The 12,574-nt window shown below is 44.2% G+C and overlaps 1 protein-coding gene across 6 annotated transcripts in view; it reads left to right on the forward strand.

Annotated features, from left to right (window-relative positions):
* Positions 1–12,574, forward strand: part of sox6 (SRY-box transcription factor 6) — a 428,636-nt gene that overhangs the window by 42,608 nt on the left and 373,454 nt on the right. For all 6 annotated transcript variants that reach the window (XM_055649876.1, XM_055649875.1, XM_055649878.1 and 3 more), the window contains exon 2: positions 2,268–2,514. In XM_055649876.1, coding sequence (XP_055505851.1) covers positions 2,268–2,514 — 247 coding nt within the window. The remainder of the gene's footprint in view (positions 1–2,267; positions 2,515–12,574) is intronic.

Here is a 12,574-nt window from a genome sequence, read left to right on the forward strand (position 1 = left end):
GGAATCAATAACTAGTGGGCAAATATTCAAAGTGAGAGGGATAAGATTTATGAACGCAGATAAAACATAATAATCAAAAACACAAATAAATTAAAACCAAAGTGGGCAGTGCAACCAAAGATACAGTCTATAGAAGATGATAGTCGCCGAGGTTAGTGTTGTGCAGTGTTCTAGAGCCTGGTGGTAGCTGGGAAGCAGCTGTTCTTGAACCTGGAGCTCACGGTTTTCAGGCTCCTGTATGTAGCTACATCCCGATGGGAGCAATGAGATGAGAGTGAACATTGAACAATGGAGACTCGGCATGGTGGGACTGCCGGGAGGGAGGGGGAGGGGGGACCTGGCGCGGATAATCTATAACTTTTTCAGCGCCCTTTATGTGGTGACTATTTGCATATCGTGGGAATGCAAGGAAAGAATTTCACCGTGACTTGTCACATGTGAAAATAAAGTATTTATTCATTCATGCATTCATTCATTCAGAGTGTGGCCAGGATGGTGTGGGTCCCTGATGATATTAGGTGCGTTTTTGAGGCATTCTCTCCTACAGATCCTTGCGGAGGTCAGTACCTTTGATGAACCACGCCTTGATAGATAACTTCAGGCTGTAAGAAAGAACTGCAGATGCTGGTTTAAATCTGAAGAAGGGTCTCGACCCAAAACGTCACCCATTCATGCTCTCCAGAGATGCTGCCTGTCCTGCTGAGTTACTCCAGCATTTTAATTATGTGGGAAGGGGCCATTTACATGGGAGTGGCCAAAGAGCCTGCAGTTACTGAGGTGACACTGAAAACTCATTGTTAATATGTAAAGACACTATCCATTGACAGGCCTGAAAACACAGATAATACACAGATAGTACATAATAATCAAAAACACAAAGATTAGCAACCATGATCCTAGGAAACCTTCATGGTGCATGAACCAAATTCTGTAGTGCAACCAAAGGTACAGTCTATAGAAGATCACAGCTGGTAAGGTTAGAGTTGCCTAGGGTTCAAGTGAGTGGGAAGGGTCTCGAACGGAAACATCACCCGTTCCTTCTCTCCAGAGATGCTGGGTGTCCCGCTGAGTTACTCCAGCATTTTGTGTATCTATCTAGTGTCCAAGTGACCTTTGTCGGCCTCATACATGGCAAATATCGTGTTGGATGTGTGACCAACCAGTCAACGTTTGATCACGGGGCACCTCGACCCCTTGAACGGACCTGCACATCCACATTCTTTACCGCGGCTTTCACTGGCAAAATCTGTGGCATCCTCGAGTTCTCAATTCTCCTAAGGAATTCTTCACTAATTTCGGGACCTCTGGCGTTGCTGCCAGATTTAAAGTGTTGCCAGATGGAAGGCATACAAAGTTCCATTCTCCAGTAGTGAATTACCACTCGCCCTGACAAGTGACAGATTATGCTGGCTCACATTCCCTTCACCTTCATTTATACAGTAACTGTACTTTTTCCTCTCACATTTTCCCCGTTAGAAATGCTGAACCAACTTGATTAAACATCCATTCCGTAATTGATCATTTGTCCAGTAAACTGTTGGCCTGTTAACTTTTCATTTCTTCTCCACTTATAAAGCTATCACAATTTCCAGCTGTATGAAACGACATTCTGCACGCTGGAATCTTCTGCTGTACCTCGGCACACGTGACAATGATGAACTAAACGAAACTAAGAAGGGTCTCGACCAGAAACGTCACCCATTCCTTCTCTCCAGAGATGCTGCCTGTTACTCCAGCATTTTGTGTCTATCTTAAACTTCACCACTACCTACCTGGTGTACTTGTGTGTGGGTTAATTGAATTCATGTATAGCATGATTTGATTGCCTAGAAACAAAACAGCAGCAGAGCTGCTGCCTTACAGCACCAGAAACCTGGGTTTGATTCTGACTATTGGTGCTATCTGTACGGAGTTTATATTTTCTCCCTGTGACCGCGTGGGTTTTCTTTGGGTGCTCCGGTTTCCACCCACACTCCAAAGACATGCAGGTTTGTAGGTTAAGTGGCTGCGGTAAAATAGTAAAATGTCCCTTGTGTGTAGGCCTGTGCTACTGTAACTCGCTAGTTGGCACAGACTTAGTGGGCCAAAAAGCCTGTTTCCACGCTGTATATCTAAAGTCTAAAAGTCTAAGGGTGGGTCTAGCGTAGGTCGTGGTCGGCACGGATGAGTTGGGCCGAAGCTGACTCTATGACGAAGCTCCACGCTGTATGACTCTATGACGTATGATACTCATCGAACCGGTGTTGTTTTCCGTTACATTTCAACAGCAGAATGTCTTCCAAGCAAGCTGCCTCTCCGTATGGTTCATCTGCTGATGGGGAGGAAGCCATGGTCCAGGATCGACTAGTACGGGAGAGGGAGAGGGAGGAACTGAACGACCAGCACTCGGCCTCACACCTGCCCCTGCACACGATAGTGATCAATAAACCACCGCCCGAGGAGCATACGCCCATGGGCGGCAGCCTGCAATCCGACAACGACTGGGACAGGATGTCCAGCACTCAGCACCGAGCAGTAAGTACACTTCACAACCTAGCACAGCACTGCAACAGGCCCTTCAGCCCACAATGCTTGTGCTGAACACGACGTCAAGACCAACTCATACAAGTGGAGAGGATGGTCCCACTAGTGGGAGAGTCGAGGACCAGAGGGCACAGCCTCAGAATAAAAGGACACACTTTTAGGAAGGAGATGAGGAGGAATTTCTTTAGGCAGAGGGTGGTGAATCTGTGGAATTTTTTGCCATACATACCTGTGGAGGCCAAGTCAATAGATATTTTTAAGACAGAGATTGACAGATTCTTGATTAGTACGGGTTATGGGGCAGAAGGCAGGAGAATGGGGTTGAGAGGGAAAGATAGATCAGCCATGAAATGGCGGAGTAGACTTGATGGACCGAATGGCCTAAATCTGCTCCTGTAATTTGTGAACATGAACTTATGAACTCTTCTGCCCCCGTCCCTTAGGAAACCTGAACGGAAACCTCTGGAGACTTTGCACCCCACCCAAGGTTTCCGTGCGGTTCCCAGAGGTTTTTGTCAGTCAGGTAGTAGAAGGAAGGCAACCTCCGGCAAGACCTGCAACCTCCGGCAACCACCTGCAACCTCCGGCAACCACCTTCAACTAGCATCAGAACCGGCTTCGACTAAAAAATTACCGATTTTTAAAACGGCAACCTATTTTTAGTCGTGGCCGGTTTTGAATTTTTTGAAATAATCGCCGGAACATAGAAGAAGCGGAAACCACTTTCGACCATTAGGGAGACTGACAGGAACCTCCGGGAACCTCACGGAAACCTTGGGTGGGGCGCAAAGTCTCCAGAGGTTTCCGTTCAGGTTTCCTAAGTGGGACAGGGGCATTATCTGCCTGCACATTATCCATATTCCTCCACTCTCTGCATATCCATGTACCTATCCAAAAGCCCCCTACATACCACTATAGTACCTAAATCCATTTCCTAAAGCTATATTCTGCTTAACCAGGGGATGAACACATGTGTCTGTGCCGAACATGACACACTAGTTCTATGCTATCCCACTTTCTCATCCACTCCCTACACACTAGGGGTAATTTACAGAGGGCCGATTAACCTACAAACCCGCATGTCTGTGAGATGTGGGAGGAAACCGGAGAACCCAGAGGAAACCCACGCAGTCACGGAGAGAATGTGCAAACTCCGATCAGGATCGAACCCAGGGCTCTGGCGCTGTGAGGCAGCAAGTCTACCTCTGCACCATTACAGTCTTGGTCTGGATCACCCAAGCAGTCATTCTTCTGTTTCTGTTTAGCTGTTGTCTTAGCAGGTGTTTGGTCACATAGAAACACATTGTCCTGATCAGTATCCGTGCTTGCACACATCATCCAGCAGGTCAGAGGCTCATGATCAAGCAAGGGAGTTCTTGACATTGGTTTTCCCAACCTTGTGTCAGGGGCGTTGGGATCGACAGCTGTCTTCCAACTGTTGCCTTGGCAAAGATCAGGGATTAACCCAGTGGTGAATTTGGGTTGTATCCATGTGCAGCTTATTACGTGATCAATTTAGCCTTCATCCAGGAGAGATCTACAAAACTTTAAAGATGCATTTCACTTACAGGTACAAATAAACGGTGAATGAAAATTAGATCTGATTGGAAACTTTATTATGATCACAAATATACACTTGCCCTTTTTTATATGATGTGCTATATGATTTAATTGTGACAAATGCTCTTTTGATTTTAACTTTAACATTGTAACAGTACTTCATAAAATGCAAAGTATGGACAATTGATATTGTAGGAACGATTATTTTTGCGTTGTTAATTTCTTCTGTTCCTACTTCCCAGCACAACTCCATTAATTATTGAATTTATTGATTGATTGGTTGATGGAAAGGTACAGCATGGAAACAGGCCCTTCGGCCCACTGTGTCCATGCCGACCATCGATCACCCGTTCACTCTAGTTCTGTGTTATCCCACTTTCTCATCCACTCCCTACACACTAGGGGCAATTTACAGAGGGACGATGAACCTACAAACCCACACGTCTTTGGGATGTGGGAGGAAACCGGGGCATCTCTTGGAGTAACTCACGGAGATGCTGCCTGACCCACTGGGTTACTCCAGCACTTTGTGTCTTTTCAAGACTAAACTACTTGGTTGAAAGATTAAAACATTGACTGTTCCTGGAAGCTTGGATCCTGGAATGGTGAGGAATGGTGTCAGAAGTTTTGCTTTTTTTGAAATGAAGACATTTTGAGACTCTCTCTGAATTGGAATATCTCATTGGAGATGTGTAGGAAGGAACTGCAGATGATGGTGGGTTTACACCAAAGATAGGCACAAAATGCTGGAGTATGTCCATGGTGAATGTTTGTCCCGCTGAGTTCCTCCAGCATTTTGTGTCTAACCTCATTGTAGACCTTTCAACTATCTTTAATCAGACTTTATCATGCACAAAATGTTGTATCTTTTATCCCTTATCTGTGCACTGTGGACGGCTCGATTGTGATCATGTACAGTCTTTGTGACTGGACAGAACGCAACACAAGCTTTTAACTGTACACATGGCAATAATTACCTAAACTAAGCTAAACTAAACTAAACTAAATTAAAGAGTGCCAATCGCTAACTCTCCTTGTTGGGATCATGGAAGGACATGTATTGAAATGTGTAGGAAGGAACTACAGGTGCTGGTTCAAACCGAAGATAGACAAACAATGCTGAACTCAGCGGGACAGGCAGCATCTCTGGAGAGAAGTCTGCAGAAGGGTCTCGACCCGAAAAGTCATCCATTCCTTCTCTCCAGAGATGCTGCCTTTCCCTCTGAGTTACTCCAGCATTTTGTGTCTATCTTCGACATGTATTGAAAGGCGGTAAGGTGTGTGATTCTGTCGCAAGGGTACACAAAGGAACAAAGATCTCTAGATTTCCAGGCAGCTAGCTTAGTGCAGCACAGGAACAGGCGTGTTGGCCCATGGTGAATGTACCAAACATGATGCCGTGATGAATAATCTCCTCTGTTTAGTTTAGTTTATTGTCACATGTACAGAGGTACAGTGAAAGGCTTTTGTTGCGTGCTAACTTGTCAGCGGAAAGACTATTCACTATTACCGTCGAGCCATCCACTGTGTACAGATACAGGATAAAGGAAATAACATTTAGTGCAAGATAAAGTCCAATAAAGTCCGATTAAAGATAGTCTAGGGATCTCCAATGAGGTAAATGTGAGGTCAGGACCATTCTCTAGTTGGTAATAGGATGGTCCAGTTGTCTGATAACAGCTGGGACGAAACTGTCCCCGAATGTGGAGGTGTGTGTTCCCCTCCAGATCCTGTGCCTACCCTATCTCAGGAAGACATTGCACTGTGTAATGGCTTCCTGTAAATGTTAATTCTCTGAGCTTCATGTGAACATGTAATTTCACATATGACAATTAAGTGCTTTGAGCAGTCAGAGGAGATTAGTTTAACGGCATCTTATTCAGCATGGACATTGTGGGCCGAAGGGCCTGGTCCGGTGCTGTACTGTTTTCTATGTTCTATGTTCGATGACAAACATTGTATCTGATGCAGATCAATAAATGAGAAATGGAATATCAGCCAGCATTTTCACTCTTCAAAGCTGAAAGTACAGAGAATGTTTGTGAGCCAAAATGAGAGAGGTAGCGTATAAAAATGAGAGGGAAAATTACAAAACTCAAAACAGATTGAGTGAGTTTGAATTTGTGTGTGATGGAGCAGGGCAGAATCAGGAGTCTGCTTTTAAATTTCATCTGGGGAGCTGTGGTATTGGAGATGATTAAATGGTTACAGATTCTATTGATCATGGACTGAGCAAACAGCCAAATACCACTTTAGAATTGGCAATACTGAACAAATGCTTCACAGAAAATGGTACAACCTCGATATCATGCTGGGATTGGGGGCAATTTCAAACCCACATTTCAATTACCGTGGTAAAAGTTAATTCGTCCTTTACCTAATTTTAGAAACCCTCTTTCTTTTTTAGATACAGTACAGTATATACCCGGGCAGTTTGAACAAATGTTGTGAGGTTTAGCTTTATCATTGCTGCATGTACCGAGGTACAGTGAAAAGCTTTGCTTTGCATGCTATCCGATCAGATCAGATAGTATTACACATAAATACAATCAAGTCAAATTCAAGTACAATAGGAGCTGATATAGAGTGCAGAATATAGTTCTCAGCATTGTAGTGGGAAGAAGGGTCCTGGCTTGAAACGGCCCCTATTCCTTTTCTCCAGAGATGATGCCTGACCCGCTGAGTCACTGCAGTACTTTGTGTCCATCTTCTTGTAGCGCATCTGATCTGTTCCACAGACAAAGTCCAATGTCCGCAATGGGGTTGGGTGAATCAGAGAGTGCTCTAGCTTATGGAAGGACCGCTCAGAAGCCTGATATTTGAAGGGAAGAAGCTGTTCCTGAGTCTGGTGGTGCGCGCTTTCAAGCCTTGTTGCATTTTATATAATTACAGCTTTGAATTGGAGAGTGAACTATCAACACCTCTACCATTTGAGGAGACATGTCAAAATAATATTGCCTCTTGGTGTATCCCAGAACAGGCATTAAGGCCCATTGCAGATAATTGAAAGTCCTGATTTGAATTATACTAAGTATCATTTTATTTTCAGCAGACATCTGAAAACTGGATGACTGCGTCAATTTAATTTAATTTAATTTAACTCAATTTAATTTAATTCAACTAGCATTCTGCAGGGTAGAAGAGAGAAAGAAAAGATTGTGAATGAATTGGAACTTCTATAAACATACTCAGGCACAAAACATTTTGTCCCAATACGGCTTTGATGTATCTAAGGTTTGTGCCAATTCGATTTTTATGTATGGAATTGAACAAAGAAGCAGTTCAGTATTAATACTGTTAACTTTTATTTGAATTCATACAATTCCTGTGTATTAGTGTGTTCAAAATCAAAATCTCATGCACTATTGGCAGGCTTTGACACATCTATTTACTTCAGAGATACAGCATGAAAACAGGCCCTTCAGCCTACCGATTCCACGCCGACTAGTACACTAGCATTATCCTACACACTAGGGACAATTTACAATTTGACCCAAGCCAATTAACCTACAACCTGCATGTCTTTGGAATGTGGGAGGAAACCAGAACAGACCCACGCGTGCGTGGTCACAGAGAGAACATTCAAACTTCATACAAACAGATGGAACCCGTGTCTCTGGCGCTGTAAGGCAGCAGCTCTACTGCTCCGCCAAACTTGTGCAGTGGAAATGAATTGGTGCCTTTATATTTTGTTTCATGTTCATAATCATTTAGACCACTGCCTAAATCGTAGGAAATAGTTGAGGTTGGATTATGTGGAGTTTGAGACACAAAAAACTATAGGGGTTTTGAACAGAAAGGAGGGAGACTCTAGTGCCGACGGATGTGAGGAATGGGCCGGTAGGAGAGGGACTGGGGTATTGCCTCCAGTGCCGTCTAGCCCGACACAGAGGCGGTCGGGCGAGGAGAGGGGCGTTGGGTCTCGGTCCGGCAGCAGGCTGAGGCTTGCCTGGATCGGACGTGTTCCAGTACTTCCAACATGGGGACCGGACTTTGCACTTTTCACTTTTCTTTGTAAACGGCACCAAAATATGGCGACTGTATATTAGTGGTTTGTGCAAAGAATTTCACTGAGCTTTGCGAACATGACAATAAAGAACCATTGAACCGTTTGCGGAAGAACGGAAAGGTGCCAGAAGGCCGAAGCTCAAAATGTTACAGTTATAGAATCATACAGCAAGAAAATGGGCCCTTCGGCCCCACTTCTCCATGTTAACCAAGAGGCCCCATCTAAGCTGCTTGCTCCCCCATATCCCTTTAAACCTTTACTAATCATGTATGAGTGCAGGCCTGACTAAATTGTCTTTTCAATGCTGTTATAGTACTGTAATTGTTTATGGTTATATGGTTAATCACGTACCTGACTAAGTTGTCTTTTCAATGCTGTTATAGTACATTTTTAAATGCAGTTATAGGTGCATGTTTGAGTTATCTTTAGAGAAGCATGGTTTTTAGGATTAGGAAATGCATGTGTCAGTGAATTGTGATGGAGGAACATCTATGCCTAAGGTTAAACCCGGGAACCCGGGGGAAGGCATTAAATTAAACTTGAGGTGTGGCATCATCAGGGAGGAGCTAGGGAGTGTAAATTATGAGCAGTTAAACAGAGGAGATTAGATTAAGAAGAAGGGTTTCCACCTAAAACGCTGCCTATCCATTCTCTCCACAGAGGCTGCCAGACCCATTGAGTTACTGCAGCACCTTGTACTTTGCTCAAGATTCCAGCATCTGTAGTTCCTCATGTCTCAGAGATTAGTTTAAATTGGTATCAAATGTTAGGCATGGACATTGTGGGCCGATGGGCGTGTGTCTCATGCTGTACAGTTTCATGTTCTATATTTCTATATGTTCTATATAGTTTAGAGTCCTTGATATTTATCTTGGATGCTTGAAAATTTAACAAAAAATTATATAGACACAAGAAATGCAGATGCTGGTTTACAAAAAATGACACAAAATGCTGGAGTAATTCAGCGGGCCAGGCAGTGTCTCTGTAGAAAATGGATAGGGACGAGAGCCTACTATGGACTGATTGGTGTGCGGGGTGGGGTGGAGGGGTGGGGGGAGAAAGCTGGAAAGAGGTGTGGCAAGTGATAGGTGGAGAAACAAAAAAGTGCAGATGCTGGATTATACCAAAGATAGACAGAAAAAGCTGGAGTACTCAGTGGGTCAGGCAGCATCTCAGCAGCAAAAAGATAGGTGACGTTTCGGTTCGGGACACTTATTTTCCCGACCCGAAACATCGCTCGTCCTTTTCTCCAATAGATGCTGCCTGACCCACTTAGTTACTCCAGCACTTTGTGTCTTTTTTTTTTTTTTAAATCTCTGTCATGTCGGCCTCATAGCAAGATGAGTGCAGAACTCCTTCAGGGAATGTATCTAGCTGCATAATGTACATGTTTGCCTTCCACCAGTGTGGATGCAGCTGATGATGTGATTTCACGTGCTTCAGTCTCGATTGCATTATTAATGTCATTGGAGTAAATAAAAGCAGAAAGACACAAGTGGTCCTCAGAGACATTGACTTACTGATCAAAGGAAGAGCAGAAAGTCTCCCGCAGACTCACAAAACAAGTGCCGTTCACAGGCTAACAAAGTGTGCATTGTTGACTCTCAGGAGCTGTCATCGTGCAATGATCAATATGCAAGTATTCTCCCCCTTGTCACTTGCCTGTAAAATATACAAATCCACACAGAACGTAACCCCTTGCATCTTCAGAGCAGCTTCTGAACCTGTTACTCCTTGTTTCATTCAAATGTGTTTAAATTAAGGGAAGGATAAAGCTCAGGTTGATTTTCTTTCATCCTCCATTTCTAACTCCTTCGTATTTACTTTGATATATTGTTATCCTGTGTCAGCCAAGATTGGAGTTCAGGGAAAGGGGAAAATGCATGTGACAAAGCCAGACGGAATATAGTACTGTGGGAGTAGATGATGTGTTATGTTGTGGAGTTAGGATATATATGCCTAAGAAGCCGAGGGAACACAGCACAGTATAGAAGCCCACGTGGGATAAGAAAAGGATGTACAAGAGTTTGGGCAGGAACATGGTGATCTATTATACTTGTACACCGTGCAGCACCTGTAATCAAATCCAATCAAATTCAGGATTACTGTACTCTGGGGAAAAAAGAGACAAAGTGCTGGAGTAACTCAGCAGGTCAGGAGGCATCTCTGGAGAATGTTACGGGTTGGGACCTTTCTTCAAGACTAGCGGACACCTATCCATGTTCTCTAGTGATGCTGCCTGACCCACTGAGTTACCTCAGCACTTTGTGTCGTTTTTATGTAACCCCCATCACCTGTATCAAGTACAATTAAGCCATACACAAGAACGACACGTACCCTTCTGCACTCTGGTTTAGATCAGATTATACAGACTTCTTACTGTTAAGGTCACATCAATAACAACATCAGCAAAATTGCATTTCGTAGAGGCGCAAGGGCGTATCTTTAGAAAGGAGATGAGGAGGAATTACTTTAGTCAGAGGATGGAGAATCTGTGGAAATCTTTGCCACAGACAGCTATGGAGGCCGTTATTAGGTATTTTTAAGGTGGAGATGGATAGTTTCTCGATTAGTACGGGTGTCAGGGTTATGGGGAGCAGGCAGGAAAATGGGGTTGAGAGGAAAAGATAGATCAGCCATGATTGAGTGGTGCCGTATACTTGATGTGCCGAATGGCCTAATTCTGCTCCTGTAACTTATGAACTGCAGTAACTGGAATTGTGAGCAAAAAACAAAGTGCTGGAGGAACTCAGCAGATAGACAACATTTTGGGTTGGGACTCTTTTTCAGACTGATGGGCAGGCAGCGTTTGAGATGGGACCCTCCTTCAGACAAACAGGACAAACAATGTTTTGTGTTGGTATCCTTCTTCAGATGAAAGAAGGACCCTTCTGTCCATTTTCTTCCATAGATGTTGCCTCATCCATTGAGTTCCTCCAGCACTTACACAGGTACATGGATTGGAAAGGTTTAGAGGGATATGGGCCAAATGTGGCCACATAGAAACAGCGTAGATGGGGCATTTTGGTAATAGATAAATGGATGTTTGGACGGAATGATAGTTTATAAGGAGCATCTGAACATGGAATGGAAAGTTAATAGGGATGGTTCCTTCAGGAAGGAGACAAAGTGCTTGCGATATAACTGACAATGGATGAGAACGAGAGCAGATTTAGAGGAGAGCAAAGATCTCAGATGGATCTAGTGCTGGAGGAGATTAGAGAGTGAGACTTTACCTTAGACTTTAGATATACAGCGTTGAAACAGGCCCTTCGGCCCACCGGGTCCGTGCCGACCAGTGATCACCCCGTAAACTAGCACTACCTTACACACCAGGAGCAATTTACAATTTTTTACAAAAGCCAATTAACCTACAAACCTGTACATCTTTGGAGTGTGGGAGGAAACCGGAGCACCTGGAGTAAGCCCACACGCTCATAGGGGGAACATACAAACTGCGTGCCTCCAGCACCTGTAGTTAGGTAAACATGGGTCTCTGGAAGGTGGAGGTTTGGGCAGCATGTGGCGCACCACATGTGGCACCACTGATGCCCCCGGATGGAGAGATAGAGGATGGAAGTTTGGAGGAAGTCTAAAAGTTTACATACCAGGCGCTGATCTGAACATGGAATGAGAAGCTGTAATAATAGGGATGGTTCCTTCAGGAAGGAGACAAAGTGCTTGCGATATAACTGACAATGGATGAGAACGAGAGCAGATTTAGAGGAGAGCAAAGATCTCAGATGGATCTAGTGCTGGAGGAGATTAGAGATTGAGACTTTACCTTAGACTTTAGATATACAGCATTGAAACAGGCCCTTCGGCCCACCGGGTCCGTGCCGACCAGTGATCACCCCGTAAACTAGCACTACCTTACACACCAGGAGCAATTTACAATTTTTTACAAAGCCAATTAACCTACAAACCTGTATGTCTTTGGAGTGTGGGAGGAAACCGGAGCACCTGGAGTAAGCCCACACGCTCATAGGGGGAACATACAAACTGCGTGCAGACAGCACCTGTAGTTAGGAACAAACATGGGTCTCTGGCGCTGTAAGGCAGCAACGCCACCACTGCACCACTGTGCCCCCGGATGGAGAGAGATTAGGACGAAGGGTGAGAAGTCTAAAAGGAATTGTTACAATACCAGGCGCTGATGTAGGTTAGCGGAGACAGCTGTAATGACTGAGCAGACTTGGCAATGTGGTAACTGAGCAGTACTTTAGATGTGGTAAGTTCAAGAAGCTTGGCATGTGGGAGCCAGGCCAGGAATGCATTTGTTTAGGCAAGTTCCCCAAATAATCAAAGCATGGATGAGGTTTGTAAACAGAGATGAGAGGAAGCACAGTTTACCCGTGAGTTTATAACAGTGGAAATAAGTGGTGTTATTGATAGTATGTGGGAGTAAGTTCACCTTTGAGCCCAATTTAGCACCACGTTATGAAATCTCTGTGAAAGTTTCAGTCACTCACAAGGTTTAAA

Source organism: Leucoraja erinacea, chromosome 18 (assembly GCF_028641065.1).
Source record: "Leucoraja erinacea ecotype New England chromosome 18, Leri_hhj_1, whole genome shotgun sequence".
Lineage (NCBI taxonomy): Eukaryota > Metazoa > Chordata > Chondrichthyes > Rajiformes > Rajidae > Leucoraja > Leucoraja erinaceus.